Raw genomic sequence first — 19,460 nt, 5'->3', positions numbered from 1 at the left:
TCTTTATTATTTAATAATTCTATAATATTTAAACTTTCAAAAAATAATTCATCTTTTACATAATGTTCACTTAAATCTTTAGCATAATTTTCATTCAATATCTTATTATATTCATTACATAAAATATCATAATATTTTTTATTCATTTCAAAATAATAATATTCATTTAATTCCTCACGATATTTTTCTTCAATTAATTCTTTCATTATTCTTTTATTACTAATTAAAATTAATATATATATTATTTTGCTCATATTTACATTTATTAAAACATCATCACCTGAACCTTCTTCCTCTATACTTTTCTTTTTTTTCTTCTTTTCAATATCTTCATTCACATTATTCTCTTCGTTAATCATTACATTATCTTCTTTTAGTTTGTTATTATTACCTTCATTGTTTAAACTATTTAGTAACTGTTCAGAAGATGTACGTAAACCTTTTACTTCCCCTTTATCATAATTATTATTATTATTATTATTATTACTATTATTATTATTATTATTATTATTACTATTACTAGTAGTAGTAGGAGAATCCGGGAGAGGCATATTTATAGAATCATTCATATTATAATATTTTTTATTAGATTCTTCTAATGATTCTTCTTGAAAAAAAGTATCTTCAAAAGCAACCTTATTATAATATACATAATCATTATAAAAAATTGTATTATTTAATATATAATCAAAATCAACAAATGATATTAATTTACCAGCAAATAAATATACAAATAAAAATATATTTGTTCTTATATTTATATCTAATATATGTTGAATCATAATTAATATTTTATCATAAAAAATATATTCCCTCTTAAATATATCATATACATATTTTATATCTACTTGTTTTTTCTTTTTCACGTTCTTTTTATTTCTTCCTTTACTTTTTGTATCAATTTGAATATCTGGGAATAATATTTTATATATAAGTTTTCTTTTTATAAGATTTAAAAATTTGATTACATGTTCATCATCACATAAATTGAATTTATTCATGTATGTTTCATCCTCATTATATTCATTTTCTAATTTTCCATCTACATTATCATTACTCTCTACATTTTTATTTGAAGCCTCTGTTTCTGATTTCTTTTTTAAAGATATTTTATTATTATTATTATTGTCATTTTCATTATTATTCATCCTTAAGTAATGTTTTCTGTAATCATCCTCATTATATTTGTAATATATTTTTAATAATATCTCTTTCATAACATTTAAGAATTCTTCTCCTATGGTCAAATAATTATCTGCTGATAAATTATCTAAACGTATAACATTTTTTTTTATTTTCTTTTTCGTTATTTCTATTAATTCGTTATATATATACGTTGCAATATTTTCTAGTTTATCATTTTTTTCAATATATTCAATAACATTTTTGGAAAAATAATTATTTATAATATCATCAGAGTTTTTAATATTATTCTTGAGTTTCTTCTTATTTTTGTTATTATCATCGCTATCGTCATTTATATTTTTGTTATCTTTCTTTTTATTTTTTTTCTTTTTATCTTTATCGCTATCACTATCATTAGGATCTTCCTCGCCATTATTACTAAGGTTGTTATTATTGTTATTATTATTACTGTTATTATTATCCTTTTTATTATTATTGTTATTATTATCCTTTTTATTATTATTATTGTTATTATTATCCTTTTTATTATTATTGTTATCCTTCGCCTTACTCTTTTCAGAAGATTTATTTTTATTCTCTTTATTCTTATTCTCATTATTTGATCCATCATTGTTCATAATGACAGAATTATTAATTATTTCTTTTTTCACCTCAGGTACTATTACACTCTTATCCTTTGATAATTTAGACTTCTCTACCTTTCCTTTTACATCAACAGCAGGTTCTGTTTTTTTGTTTTCTATCTTTGGTACAATTTTATTAACAGTAAGTTGCTTTTCGTTATCTGCATTTGTTTTTTTATTATCCGTAAGAGATTCCTGTGATTTAGTTAATGAAACAATTTTGATATTACTCTGTTTTGTATTTTCATTAATTTGGATAGGTTCTTCTTTATCATTTTTGGTTTTTTCAATGTTGTCTTGCTTAATTTTTTTATTATCCTTTACTTTTTGATTATCCTTAATTTTTTTATTATCCTTAACTTTTTGATTATCCTTAATTTTTTTATTATCCTTTACTTTTTGATCCTCTTGAACAGTTTGCTGCTCCTTTAGCTTATGTTCCTCTTTTTCCTTTTCTTTTTCTAACTCCTCTTTGTTACTTGTCTTTCCTTTTTTGTCCTTTAATACATCTACGGGTATTTTCTTGGAATCTTTTTTTGCATCTTTTATCATATTTTTATTTTTCATGTTTTCCTGGGCTTTTATAAAATTAAGCACCATATTATTATTATTCACATTTTCTTGGGACAACTGAACGGATTGTTGTAAATTATAAATATTTGATATTCGTTGTTTACTAAGTTTATGAAATTCTTTTAACATAATATCTTCCATATCATTTTTTACACCATTACCTTTTTTAATAATATTTACTTTCTGACTTTTTTTTAGGTCTGATGAATTGGTTTTTTCTTGTGTTTCATTTTCTTCATCTTTAACAGAAACCATATTAGGTATTACAATATTATTAAATGTATAGGAGCCACTATCGATTTCATCAACAAATAAATTATCATCGGATGAATAACTTGAGATATTATCACTGGATAAAGATAACATAGAACTATTAGAAGAACGACATGAATTTTCAATTGCTTCTAATTCTTGTACAAAATTTGGAGTTTCATATATATTAAAGAGAAGTTTTTCTTTTTCTTTTTTTGATTCTAATTTTTTATTATTATCATTTTCTACATTTTGTGTATTTGTTGAATTTATATTTTTATTAATTTTTTTTTCTTGTGCCTTGATATTTTGTGCTTTTTTTAAATCTTTCATTTTTTCCATAAGTACTAATATTTTTTTTGCTTCTTTATCATTATTTAGCATATTTAACAAATCATCATTATTATTATTATTATTATTATTGCTGTTGTTGTTGTTCATATTCATATTGTTGTTGTATATTTTAAAATATCTATATAATTGCTCTTCTTGTTTTATGAGACTCACTTTTTTTCTTAATTGTTCTCTTTCTATTTTTTCACATATACATATATAATTATTTCTACATTTTGAACAGAAATTGTATTTATTTAATTTACTATATTCTACACATTTTAAATTAATTTTATCTATATTACTATTATTCATATTTGTTTTCTTTAATTGAATAACTATAGTATTACTATATTTTTTTAATAATTTTTTTATATTACATGAAACTTTTCGTATTTTTTCTAAACAATATAATTCTGATTCTTCATATACATAAATATCATCTATCTTTAAATCTACATCATCTTTTACTAATCTTCTTTCTTTTAATTTTGGAAAAAACCAATTCAAAATATAATCTTGTAATAATAATTTAGATGAACATAATATAATTCCTATACATATAAGTTCATATGTACTTGTTAAATATTTAAATGTAATTAATGGATAATCATTATCATTAAACATATTTAAATTTCCATTAAATTTACTTAAAACAATTTGAGAAGAAATAGGTACTAATAATATGTTCAAATCAAATCTATTATATATATTATTATCTTTTTTATCTTCAATATATGCTTCTAAATCAGAATTAACATTCATAAATATTAATTTATTTTTATTTCGTTTATCATAATCTTTTTTTATAGCATATAATAAGAAGAAATAGGATGGATTCATTTTTACTTTATAATAAAAATCTTCATCTGTTTTATAATCAAATAGGTTGATTGTATTATCTTCATCTTTCAAATTACTTTTACTATTATTATTATTATTATTGTTGTTGTTGTTGTTGTTGTTGTTGTTGTTACCATTTGTTGATGCTATTTTGCTATTTTTTAAGGACATCATATTATGGCCCTTTCTTTTCCTCTCATAATATAATTCAATAATTTTTGAAAAAATATTATATATATGGAATACCTTTAAATTTAAGACCTTTCCTTTATTATCTCTCAATATTTTATTTATAAACATTGTCCTATTGGATACTACTTTATTTCCTATATTCATACCTCTTACATTATAATAATCTATATTAAATAATAAGGATATAAAGAAATATTTCTTCCCTACATTTCCTGTAATAAAGTTTTTATCTTTCATTAAATATTCTAAATTATTACTAGCTATAATATCTTTGTTATAATACATAATAGAACGGAAATAAAAATTAAATGATAAATCTTTTCCTAAAAATTCTTTTTCATTAAATGTTATATTCATAATATCTTTTTCTAATTCGGATTCATGTAAAAATTGTTCTATTTTATCTATCTTTTCATTTTTCTCATTCTTTTTTCTTTTATTATTACTATTATTATTATTATTATTTTTATTTTTAACATTATTCATATTATATGGTCCTAAATTAGATGAATCTGCATTTAATCCATCAGTTTCTTTATTATTTATTAATTCGGAAAGTATTGTTTCATCCATATAATCGTCAAATTGTATAGAATTTCTATTATAACACAAATTATCATTATTATAAATATTATTATAATAATAATTATTATTGCTACACATGTTATCATTATCATTATCATCATTATTAACAACAACATTGTTGTTATTATTACTACTATCAATTTGTTGTTTTCTTTTATTTTGATTTGCTTCATTTATACTTATCTCATCATATTGTATATAATCATCTTCCTTATTATCATCACCATACATTTTGTTCTTCACAAAATTAACATAAGCCCTATTCCCTTTAAAATAATAATCCATATTAACAGATTCAGTTATATCATATACTATATCATCAAATATATAAAATATGTCACTCTTACTATTATGTATAGCATATTCATAATTCTTGTAATTTCCAATGGGATTCGAAAATGTTATATTATTTTCGTTTTCATTTTTTTTTTTTATTTGTACATATTCTTTATTCATATAAGTATTATTATTTTTATCTTCCATATCATAGTAGAAATTATCCATTTGTTTAGCTTGATCAATTTTGAAACGTAATTTAAATAATGAATTAAATAAATCATTATCCTTATTAAAAAATAAAAATAAATTATGAAAATTATAAAAATAATTACTATATATAAAAAATACATGATTCAAATTTCTAAAATGTTCATTACATTTATATATTGTTCTTAAATAAATACTAAATAAATCATTATTTTTGTTATTAATATTAATAATTGGATAATTATAAGCTACATAAAATATTTTATTATTAATATCTGAGTTACTATAATTTACAAAATTCTCCTTCTTATAATCATTCATAACAAAATCTAACATATTTATTCTTTTCTTAAAATATATTGATTCATTCTTTATATGAAAATCAAATACCTTTCCTATTTCATATATTTCTTTTTCATTTTTCTTTTCTAATATATCTAAAATATTCTCTTTATTTAATATAAAATTATCAAAATAACTATTACCACCATTCTTATCATTTTCAACACTTTTAATCTCTTCATTATTATTACTACTCTTACAAACATTATATATTTTATTACTACTCTCCTCACATTTGCTCTTCTTATTTATTACGGCAGGTTGGATGTCATACACTTCCTTCATGTTCAAAACAAAATTATAATCATTGAGTTTGGTATAATCCTTCGAAAATATATTAGGTTCCTTCATATTTAAATAAAAATTATTCAAGGACATAATAGCATTAAAAATAAAAAGTGACAGCTCATTACTATAATAATAATTATAAAAATGATTTTTTTCTTGCAATAAAAATCTCATAATAATATGGAATAATGATTTTTCTTCTTCTTTTAAAAATGGAAATTTCGTAAATAAATGATTCACAATTTGTTCTTTTTCAAAAGATAGCTTATTATCTAATTGGAAAAAATTATCCATAGGGAAATTAAAGGTATAATTAAAAAAATGAAATAAAAATATATTAAAGAAATTACAATGATTAGTCATATCATAATATGTTAAAAACATATTATATTGTTTATATAAAATATACCAAAAGAAACTATTATATTGTATAAATGAAAATAATTCTTTCTTGCAATCATAACTTTTGTCTATAATTAATAAGGAACCTACACATTTGTGTAAATTATCTAAAAAGGAGTATAAACTATTCAATTTTATTATTTCTTTATTAACATTATTATTATTATTATTATTATTATTATTGTTGTTGTTGTTGTTGTTGCTGTTGTTGTTGTTGCTGTTGTTGTTGCTGTTGTTGTTGTTGTTGTTATTATTGCTATTGTTATTATTTTTGTTTTTGTTATTGTTGTTTTTGTTGTTACTATGGCTATTATTACTATTAATTTTGTTATTATTATTACTACTACTATTCATATTATTATTATTATCTATTAATCCAATACCATAACAAAATAAGTTATTCATAATATCAATAAACGGATTAAATATATCTTGCGTTATTATATCCGAATCGTCTATCATATTCTGTGTTGTAAATATAACATCCATATAATTAAAAAATGAAGCATATCTTTCTTCTATATAATTTTCATCAATATATTCAAAGTTTCCTAATATATAATCTAAACTATAATATTCCTTTTCAATCTTTTCATAATTTAAAGATTTGAAATTACTTAATAAAATTTCATACATATTTTTATTACTTTCAAAATTATTTCCATTTATAAAATTCACATTTGCACCTTTTATTTTTGATAAAAATAAAAAAATTAAATCGATACCGTTATAACATTTACGTATATCATACCCATTTTTTATTAATACACTTTTTATTTCATTTATATTATTAATATTGTATTTTTTCATGGTTTCATTCACTTTATGAATAGTTGACATAAGTACATTTTCTTGTCCCATATTATTTTTATTGTTGTTATTATTATTGTTATTATTATTATTATTATTATTATCTTTACTGTTATTACCTTTTGTTAATTCATTTTTATCTAAACAATCTTTAAATATTTTTAAATTAGCGTAAAAATTGGATATAAACTTTTGATCTACATGCGTTCCATTGAATACACTTTCTAAATTATTTTCTAAGATATCTGATGGATCTTCATTCCTTAAATTATCTTTGGAAAGAATATTTTTTAAATCATTCTTTATATATTCATTCTGTGTAATATTGTGAATATTTTCTTTTAATACATTATTATTAGTACTATTATGAATTATGTTATTCTTATTCTTATTATTATTTTCATTGTCTTCTTTTTTCTTTTTATCATCTGATGAATCAGTTTTTACATTTTTCTCTTTATGAGCTGATACTATTACATCATCTTTATTTTTATGAACATTTTTATTCTTTATACATTTTTTCTTTGAACATTCTTCATTTGGTATTTTTTCTGTAAAACCTCTAAAATGGAATAATTTCATGAGTTTTTTTAATTCTTCATTTTCTAATTTCTTTTGCAAGATATTTAATACAGCAGTTGCATTTCCTAAATGTTCATTTGTGCATTTATAAAATAAGTCATCTTGTTTTAAAATATCTAAATTAATATTATAAAATGAATTATTCGATTTCTTTTCATGATCTTTATTTTCTTCGATATTTCGATTTGGTGTGACGCTTTGTTCATTTGATTGAATATTTTGATTTTTATATGATTTGTCATTGGATTCTATATTTTTGTTTGTATCTAAAATTTTTCCATTTTTTACATTTAATTCGTCTGCACAATAATAACAAAAAGAATTATTATTATCATTATTGTTATCATTATTGTTATCATTTTTATTATTATTATTACTATTACTATTGTTTGTATTATCCATTTGGATACTTTCATTATTACTATTTTTCTTAGAATTTTTAGAACTAGAGTTACCTGAAGTTAATTTTTCTATGGATGATATATCTACAAAATCAAAATTTGATAATAACAAATTGCTTTGTTTTTTTTTTGAATATTTCTTATCATCATTAGATTCTGAATCATCTGAACGGTCTACATTTTCTTCATCATTAGTAGATATCACATCACTATCATCATTAAATGATATATATTTATTAATTAGATTATTTGTTTTTTCTTCTTTTAAAAATTTAATAAAATTCCAACCCTTTTCATCCTTTGAATTTTTATATTTTTTTCTCTTATGTTTTTTAGCTAGATTTTCATAATATTGTTCCAATTCATTTGGTATCGATAAGATATAAGAAATATAAAATTTCCACATGGTTTGAAGTAAATATATTATGCATGCTTCTACAGTATCAATATTTATATAATTAAATAAACTAGGACAATTACAATTTGGATCTAATAAATTATTTTTTGTTCTTCTATATAATTTGGTTATTTCTAAATAATTATTATCAAATATAAAATTGATTTGTTTTTCAATAAAATCATGTGTTAATTTTTTTTCTAACTTATTTAAAAAATTCATATAATATCTTCGCACGCAATAACATAAAACGCATGTTTTTCTTTTTTTTTCATTATTTTTTAATAAATTTAATAAAAAATATTCCATTCTTTTAGGATTAGTTTCTTCTATGGAATTAAAATTTTCTTCAATATATAAATACATACGGTCTTGATTATTCATATTATTTCCATGTATAGAATATATTTGGTCTTCTTTTTCTGATGCAATTTTATCTTGTTCTTTATATTTTTTTCTTTCATTAAAATCATTTCTTCTTTTACTTAAATATAAAATTTCATCGTGCAATGAAGAAGAAAAATATCTAAAAACACAATCAATATTATGTTGTGTTCTTTCAAAAAATAATGCTTTTTTTTTTTTGTATATTTTTGGATTTATTATTTGTGTTTCATTCGTTGATATGATACATGTACAATATGTTAATAATTTATCCAGTTTATTTGATAAATGTTCTTGCATAAGTGGTTCACGTTTTACAAACAATTTATCATAAAATTCAAGGAAATAAAAATCTTCATCTTTAACTGTATTCATATTTTTTTTAATACCATTTATAATTTGTTTTTTTTTTACTGCAGATTTTTGACATAATTTCTTTATATAATTATTTTTACAATTTTTGGAATATTTATTATAAAAAAAATATAAAAAATTAAAAAAAAAGGTATCATGCATTTTGCACGTATGCATATCGAAATTTTCATTAAAAATCCATTTTTTCAGTTTTATATATTTTATAATCATACATATAATATTTAAATACATAAATATTTTCTTTAATATTAATTTCAATTTTTTAAATCTCTTTTCATAAAATTCATATATTATTATACCTCCTTGTAAGTGTTCAAAATTATCATCATCTTCTTCTGACTTAAAACTTAAGTTGGTGAAAAATATATCTGATAATGCAATACAAAAATTTTTAAAAGCGTTCTTTTTCTTTTTCTTTATTTCCATTTTATTTATAAAACTTAAATAGAAATATTCATGGAAAAAACTTTTAAATATATTTAAACAAGTCTTTATATAATAACTATGTAATTCAGATTTTTCTTGATTATTTATATAATTCTTCTTAATATTATTCATATTCATTTTTACTTCAAAAAAATTATAAAATACATTATTGATTTCTAAATGAAATGGATCTCTTATTGGGTCTTTTACATTATTCATATTAAAAAAAAATTTATTATTAAAATTCATTCCTTTTAAGAAATTTTCAAGTTGCATAATATATTTTACATAATTCATATCATTTCGATTTATTATAATATTATTTGTATTACAATGTAAGATATTCAAATTTCGACATTCTTTCTTTGTGTTATATTTATTTTTACATTTCTGAATATTATTGTTCATAACATTTAAACGTCCTTTACCTCCTCCATTTCCTTTTTCTATACATTTATTTATATCACCATTCTTTCTTATTAAATTCAAATCATTCGTTTCAGATATATTATCCACCACATCTAATTTCTTGTCATTTGTATTTGTTGTGGTAATATTATCATTTTGTTCATAATTTCTTATGTCACTCAAACCATTTTCTTCTTTCATTTCATTTGTGCGATTTGTACGATTTGTATGATTCGTATCATTGGTTTCATTGGAACTTATTATTCCTTTTAACTCCTTCTTACAATAAACCTTACTTATATTTCCTTCTACATTATTATTACTATTATTATTATGATGATGATCTTCTCCAATTTTATGAATTAAATGTTTCCTTTCATTGTCACTATCGATTATAGAGTTATTTCTTACATTAATAATATTTTTTAATGTTATATTACTATAAAATAATGGCATGTTTTTGGTTATAATTAATCCAGTAGAAAAGTTATCACTAAATTTCATTAATTTAATATTACTATTATATATATTTAAATTGTTCATATCAAATTTTTCATAATTCTTAATTATATTTTTTAAATCAAAAAAATGTCTTCTCTTGTCTTCTCTTAATGTATTATGATTATTTAAGACAATACATACAGCAGATTTATGATGATTATTAAAATTATAACATATATTATTATTATTATTTACTTTTATTACATCATCAATTAATTCCTCTTTTACATTTATCATTAATCGATGATGAGCTTGTAAACAATTATATATTATATCATGTTCTGTTTTAATATATGGGAAAGTTCCTTCTTTTATATTCATAGGAACATTTTTTTTTTTACTAAAAATTTTGGTTTTACTACTACCATAATATTTTACATTATATTTTTCATTTATATCATCTACTAGTTTATAAAGATTATTTTTTTCAAAAACTTTCTTAAAATGTGAACTATATTTTTCTTCTTCAATGTATGAAACAAGTTTATCATTACTACTCTTAGGAACACCATTTCCATCCTTTTGTTCATTTAATTTTTTTTCTGATTTATCTAATGAGAATTTTCTCAACTCATATATTAATTCATCAACATAATTTTCTTCTAAACCATTATTTACAGATGATGAATACATATCATCATTCTTATTATTTCTATCAAATTCAAAAATATCTTCTTCCTCTATTTCAAATTCTTTTAATGTATGTACATATAAAGGAAAATTAATATCTTTAATATTAAATTGTTGCAAAAAGAAATGATTCTGCATTTCAAAATAATTATCACTAACATATATACAACATGAGCAATAAAAATCTCTATGACATTTCCATTCATTAAAATCGGTAGCTTGTTTTAATTGTGTTATTCTATTTTTATATATTTGATACCATGGTCCATTTATTTGTGGTTTTAAAATTAAATAAGATGAAGAATTCAAATTACAATCATTTCCTATATTAAATTCCATATCATTCACTTTATTGTAACTAGGTATAAATAAATTATTATTTGGATTTTTATTTTGTGATATAACTAGAGCATATAAATGATAAGTAATCTTTTCCTTAGATGATCCATCTCCTTTATTTCTCATATTATTTCTTCTTATAGAATATACTAAATTCTTTTCACCTTTACTATCATCTTCCATTTCTTCATTTTCTTCAAATACATCTAAATATAAAGGTATATCAACCAAATCACCTCTTCCTAAACTCTTATAACAATCCATATATAAAAATAATACATATGGTATTTCACTAAAACATAACCTTCCAATAGTTTTAAAAATATCCTTATCACAAATAATATAATTTTTATAAAAATCCATTTTTAATTTACTTACTAAATTATAAATTAATGAATTAATATTTTTATTTTTCAATAATTTATTATATGAATCATCTAAACGTTTTATATTATTATTATTATTATTATTATTATTATTATTATTATTCATATATTCATCTGAATTCATATCATCTAAATTCTCGGTACCTTGATCATTGTAATATTCATAAGATTCATTATCTTCATTTCGTATATCTTCCTTCTGAATAAAATCCCTTAATTTCTTTTCCTTACCTTCCTTAATTTGTGCACTTTCATTTTGTTCGTTACCTTCTTCATTTTTATTCACTTTATTATCATCATCACCCATCATATTATTATTATTATTATTATTATTATCTTTTGATTTTTTCCCTTCATTTCCTACTTTTGTTGGATATTTTGATATTTTAGAATCAAATTCATCATAACTTAAATCATTAGAATTTTCACTATACTCACTTTCTTCCATCCTATTATTACTATCTTCATCATCACTATAATTTTTACTTTTTAATTTAAACAACTCATAACATATTTTTTCAAAAAAACGTAATTCCTTTAAATCATTAATTAAATCATTAATAATATCACCTTTATTATTCTGTTTCTTCAGTTTTTTAATTTTTCTATTCAATTTAATTTTATCCCTTGCTACATCACAAACGATTCTTTTAAACAGCTCTTCATGTATTTTTCTAATGGGTTCATTACATCTATGTTTATTAAATAAAATTTTATTTAAACTAAATAATAAAATTTTAATATTTGGAATTAATGGTTTAAATAAATTCAAATAATTATCATTTTTGCTAAACATATTTAAAAAGGAACACATATTTTCTGTACCATCATCAAAATTTTCAGGGTTTGCACCATTATTATCTATACCTTTTAAAGGGATAGTAAAATGTTTATTTTCTTCACAAGGTATCATAGATGAACCATTATAAAAGAGGGCATTTCTATAATAATATAAACAATTTTTTTTACGTAATTCTAAATCTTTATAAAATTTCATTTCTTCATTATTTTCTATGTCATATTTATATGAAGGGTCGTTTTTTTTCCCATCAGAATCAGAAAAATTATCTAAATAACTATCATCATCATCATCATCCTTATCATCATTATTATCTCCAAAAATACTATTCCTTTCATAATACGAATCATCATCCATATTATCATTCTTATTATTATTATTATCACCATCATCATCATCATCATCACTATTTGAACTATTGGTACTAACATAATGAGGTTGATCGTTATTATCTTTATCATGACATTTCTTTTTATTTAAAGATGATTTGTTTAAATCATCATCTTTAGCTTCTTTAATTCCATTAGCTGTTAATGTTTCAACAGCTGTTGACAAGGAGGATGAATAAGAATTTTTTACACCACAATCATAATTGTTTTGATTATAATATTCTTGTTTTTTATTATATTTATTGTTCTTTCCTTTAAATTTATTCATATTATCATGGAAATTATCCTTTTCATTATAATAGAGTTCATTTAAATTAACATCTGATGTATATTTTTCAAAATGATCTTTTTTTTTTTTGGCACAAAGAACTAATGAATATAACTGCATACAAATAAAGATTCTTTGTAAAGAAACAATAACGTTATTATTATTTTTTCTAAAATATTCAAACATATGGAATGATTTAAAATCACTAGAATATCTATAAGGAATTCTTTTCAATTCATCTGGATTGTCAATAAAATCATATTCCAAAAATTCTAAATAATCTCCAACACAATAATTATCATTATTATTATTGTTGTCGTCGCTTTTGATGTTGTTATTAGATTTTTCTTTGCCTTTGTTTTGAATTGAACTTGTTTCTTTATGGGACATATTGTTATGAATACCTTCAAAAGTTGTGGAATGATCCTTTGGATAACTTAATGATTTAAATATATCCTCCTTTTCAATATTATGTATACTATTATTAACATCAACAATATTATTATTTAAATCATTAATATTTATTTTTACTTTATTTAGGTTAGATAAATAATTAAAATTATATCCACAATTTGTTACATAATTTATACAATCATTAACATTTTGTATCCAAACGTTTAAATAATTAATATAATTATTAATACGTGTTATACCATTTATAATAATTTCTTCTTTTTGTATATCTATAACATTTATAAATTGTATATTTGGAATTTCATTTGAATTACATAATTGGAAATATGATTTATAATTAATATTATTCATATTATTAATTTTATCATTCATATATGTATATAAATATTTTATTCTTTCACTTATTATTTGTAATTTTTGTATAAGCGTATTTTTCCATTTTATACAATCATCATAATTATCAATTTTATTTTCATTATATTCCTTTATCTTTTGTATTACTTCATTTTTTGTAAAATGTTTTTCTATACCATATTTTTTCATAACATATTCTAATTTATACCTTTTTTCTTTTCTCTTTTTTTTAATATATTTCATTAATATCCTATTATATAAATTCCCATTATATTTCAAAACTATAATTTTAAATAGATCAATATTGTATAATGTATTTACTAAGATTGTTAAATTGTCATTATCGTGAAATGATTCTACAATGGGAACAATATAATTAGTTAATGTTAACACATGTTTTCTATCATCTAGGGTTAGATAATCGGTGGTACTTACTGTGTTGTCATCTACTTCGTTCTCATTTTCATCATTATTATTATTATTATTTCCATTTTTTATCTCTTCTTTGTTTACATTTTCCTTTTTTACATCTTCCTTTTTTACATCTTCATCTCCTTTTTGCTCATTTTGTAGATTTCCCCCTTTAGAAAATTTTTTCAATTCATTTAAATTTTTCCTTTTAATCAACAAATCATATACATGCATATTACTATAAGAATCACTAATAATATCTAATACCTTTTCTTCCTTATTCATATCATTTTGGATAACATTATTTGTATTATTAGCAAGCGATTTATTGCATTTTTTCTTATGATCTACATTGCCAAAATAACTCTTAACAAGTTGTGGAGACCAATATAAAGAATAGTTATATATATCTAATGTATATCTATTATATAAATAGTTCATATTATAATAACTCATCTTCTTCATCCTATCAATATTTTTATTTTTATCACAATTACTATTTTTGTTTATATAATAGTTGTTGCTCTTGTTATTATCATTTTTTTTCAAATCATTAATACTACTATTGTAATTATTATGTTTCTCATTTTTATGTAAAATGTTTTTAAAATACGATTTTTTGAATAAAAAGTTAAGTAAAGGATCCTCTTGTTGAAAATGTGCATATAATTTTTCAGGCATATAACTCCATATATATTTAGGACTATATTGAACACTTTTTGACCATAATTGTTTAAATGTTATTTCTACTTTTCCTTTAATTAATAAACCACCTGATTCATCTAAGAATCCTGAAACTTTATTTATTTTTGAATGACTTATCATTTTTTGCCATCCTCGAGATAAAGAATTATTTGTAAATGACCAACATGATGCAGATGATATCGAATTCTTTCTATTTTTAAAATTATGAACTGTTAATTGAAAATGAACATTTGGAAAAACCCATTCTGATGGATAAAAATCTTGTTTAATAACTTCTAAATATGCAGACATATAATTATCATCATTTGAATTACCTCTTGGATGTACTAATACTTTGTAATAGAAATCATAATAATTTCCTGTAAGAGATTTTATTTCATTTACACTTTTAATACTTCTCCAAAAATTAGGTATATATAATTCTATTTTTCCATTGTTATTCTTATGATTTATTACAATATTTTCATTTGTATAATTATATGTTTCTATTCCATTTGTTATAGAATTAAAAGACATATCTTCATTATTCATTAAGAATTTCTTCATATATATATTTGAAATACCTTTCTGCATTGTAAATAATTTATAATAATCAATTTTTTCAATATGAAAAAAATCTCGATATCTCAATTCATAAAATAAATTTGTCATTTGTTTATTTAATGGTAAAATAACTGGAGGTAATACTTTTTGTGTTATAATATTTGGTAATACATAATTATCTAGTGATTTTTTTATGGGTAAAATATTATTTAATTCCTCTCTATTCTTATTTATTTTATCAATATCTTTCATAAATATATCTAATGCATTATAAGTAGTTTCATAATTCTTTATATAATTAAGAGTATTATCGTTATCACTCATATCTATAAAACTATTATCATCATAATTACTTTCACTATTAAATGATGTATCATAATCTATAGAATCGCTTTCACTATCACAATCACAACTATCATCGTCAATATAATTATCATCTATTACAGAACTTTCATCATCACTCTCTGTACTATCTTCATTCTGTTCTTTACCATTTTTTTTCTTTTTATTATTATTATCTTTATTATTTTTTTTATCATTATTTTTATCATTATTTTTATCATTATCTCTATTATTTTTTTTATCATTATTTTTATCATTACCTCTATTATTATTTTTATCATTACCTTTATTATTATTTTTACCATCATTTTTATCATTCTTATCATTTTTATCATTTTTATCATTTTTATCGTTTTTATCATTATTATTATTATTATTATTTTTATTTTTATTGAAAATGTTAATTGCATTTCTTATTCGTATATTCCCTTCTTTATTAACATTTGGCTTTTCTTCATTTGGAATAGGGGAATTTCCAAAATTATATGATGGGGGAACATCTTTAGAGTTTTTCTGATCATCATGAATAAATATATCTTTTTGTTCTATTTTAATTTCCTTAACTTCATGCATTTTTTCTACTGAAATAGTACTATTATTTATGCGTTTTTCATATACCAATTTTTTAGTATTTTTCATTTTACTAATAAGTATAAATCTACATTTGATACTATCAAATATACAACTACAATAATTACAACTATTTATTCTACATGTAGAATTACATACAGTTCTTATTTTACATATATCTTTATGAACAGTATATTTTTTTTTTCTGATATTCTTATAATGATTCACTTTTTTAGATTTAGGCTTAAGATATATTTCTTCTATTTGTTCATTTGTTTTAGGTTTCATTTTCATCTTTGAAAAATTATAAAATTTTAATAATTCTTTTATATAACCAGGGGATAATATTTCATTATTAATTATATTATTAATTAATCTTTTTTCATCTTCATTTTGATTCCATTCTTCTATTTTTATATCATAATTCTGTTTAAGGAAATCTGTTCTCGTTTTATTATTTGATGAAAATATACTATTATTATCAATTATATCATAATTTTTAAAAATATCAAAAAATAATTTACACATATTTTTTTCTGAATTCCATAAGGTACTTTTTCTCATTTCACTAAACATTAACATTATTTCTTCATCATCCATTTCAAATTTATTTTTTAATTTATCTACCTCAACAAAAAATTTAGAAATGTATGAATTTATAACTTTTACATCTTTAATATTAAAATCAGTTCCATTGGCCATACGTACGGTTTTACCTGTATGTGCATTCATTTCATTAATAAAACATTCAAAACATAAATATGGATTATTAGATAATTTCATTTCTAATCTACATTTAGCACATATATATATAATATGTTTTTTTATTTCATTTTTTATACTATTCTTTTTCATATTTATAAAATCCTCAATAATCTTATCATCCATACTAGGAAACTCTCCATTTTTGCTTTTTGAACAATGAGCTATTAATTTTAACAAATTCACATCACTTAATACATTATACTTTTTATTAATATCATCAAGAGTATGTTGAGATAAAAAATTACTACTTGTGTTACTAGAATTATTTAAATTCATTATATTTTTTTTTCCTTTTGAACAATGTATTTTATGTATTGTATTATTCGATTCTTTTCTTCCTTCATAAGACTCACATACATTACTTTCCTTTTTTAGTATATTTTGTTCTGATAAATTACTAAAAATATTAATATCATTATTATTATTATTATTATTATTATTATTATTATTAACGGGGTTCTCTATTTTGTTGATATTGCTTTTTTTTGAAATACATTTATTATCCTTATTATTATATATACTTTTTTTCATTTTATCTTTGATCATTTTAATAAAATCAATATCGTCATTATCATTATCGTGATCATTTATATTTTTATTTTTCAAATCATTATTATCAAAAAATCTATTAGGTTCCTCATCTTTTATTATTTCTATTTTGGGTACATTAATCCTAGAGGTTTTCATTTCATTTTCATTTCCTAAAATTAAAAAATTTTCATTCTTACAATTTTTATTTGATTCTTGTATGGTAAAACAAGTGTTATCATTTTTATTATTCATATTTATATCATTCATAGTTTCATTATTTAATGTATTGTCTTTATTATCATTATTAAGTTCTTTTTTCTTTTTTTTTTTTTTTTTCTTTTTCTCCTTATTACAATTTTCTGCACTTTTCACATTCAAGCTTGAAGCATTGTCATTAGAAGGAACATCGTTCCTAATGTCGTTTATATTGATATGATCAGACGTATTATTACTAGGTTTATCATCTGAAGAAGGTTCATAACAATCTTCTTCGGAATTTTCAGAACTTGTAATATTAGGATTATAAGAACAACTTTCATCTGTGCTATTTTCATCATAATCATCAGAATTTGTTATATCTTTTTCTTCTCTGTTGAAATTGTTTTTTTCTTTCACTACATTTTTTATTTCCTTCTCTTTTTGATTTACATTTTGAGGGGTTATTTTTGTTCGACCGTTTTGATCATTTATTTTATGACTTGGTAAATTGTTTTGTTTATTTATTGTATTTGGTTGATTGTTGGAAGTACACACATGATTATCATTATTATTATTATTGTTGTTATTGTTGTTATTGTTGTTATTATTATTATTATTATCATCATCATTCTTTTTATCATTATTATTATCACTTTTCTTATTACTCTTATTATTGTCGGTGATGCTGTCCTCGTTTTGTAACGTATGAGGCTCTATAGTAGTAATATCCGAATTATTATTATTCCATATTTTTTTCCCAATAACATTTTCTTTTAAACTTCTTTTAAATTTATTAATAACACTCAGAAAATGCCCTTCTATGAATTTCTTCTCTCCATTTTTTTTTTCATTAATATTAGTATTATTATTCTTATGTATAGAATTAGACGTATCATTATCAGGTGAGAGATTCTCACATTTTTTAGGATCACCATTATTAGATACATGATTATTTGGATTATTATCCATATCATCAACAAATTTATCACACTTATGATCATCACTAATTTTATCATCTTTATTATTACTATAATTTTTATCATCAGTACCTGAACAATTTTTATATAAAGTATGATTGTCTGAATATTCTGTTGATACTATATCATTATTATAATTTTCACTTCGATTTAATATATTTTTTTTTAATTTTAAACAATTCAATTCTTTTTTATTAATACATTCAATATTTTTATCTATCATAACATCATTAAAATTACAATAACCTAAATTATAATTATCCATATTTTTATTATTATCATTTATATGATTTTCTATATCTCTAGATTTATGAACATTTTCATATTCAACATCTAAATAACTATCATCACTATGAGATGAATAGCTAACATAACAAGATGTATTTTTATCATCTTCTGAATAAACTTTCTCACTTACATTTTCTTTTGATATTCCATTTGTTTGGTTCATACTTGATGAACCATCTTCTTCAAAAAAATTACAATCCAT

The 19,460-nt window shown here is 20.5% G+C and overlaps 1 protein-coding gene across 1 annotated transcript in view; it reads right to left on the bottom strand.

Moving 5' to 3' along the window:
• PF3D7_0511500 (RNA pseudouridylate synthase, putative) overlaps positions 1-19,460 on the bottom strand; it is a gene marked incomplete at both ends in the record, with an annotated part of 30,186 nt that extends 10,726 nt beyond the window's left edge. Inside the window, one exon of the mRNA XM_001351636.1 lies at positions 1-19,460. This exon is cut by the window's left edge and continues 10,726 nt beyond it. Coding sequence (XP_001351672.1) covers positions 1-19,460 — 19,460 coding nt within the window.

This window comes from Plasmodium falciparum (genome assembly GCF_000002765.6).
Source record: "Plasmodium falciparum 3D7 genome assembly, chromosome: 5".
Lineage (NCBI taxonomy): Eukaryota > Apicomplexa > Aconoidasida > Haemosporida > Plasmodiidae > Plasmodium > Plasmodium falciparum.
This window is presented reverse-complemented; position numbering and strand designations above follow the sequence as displayed.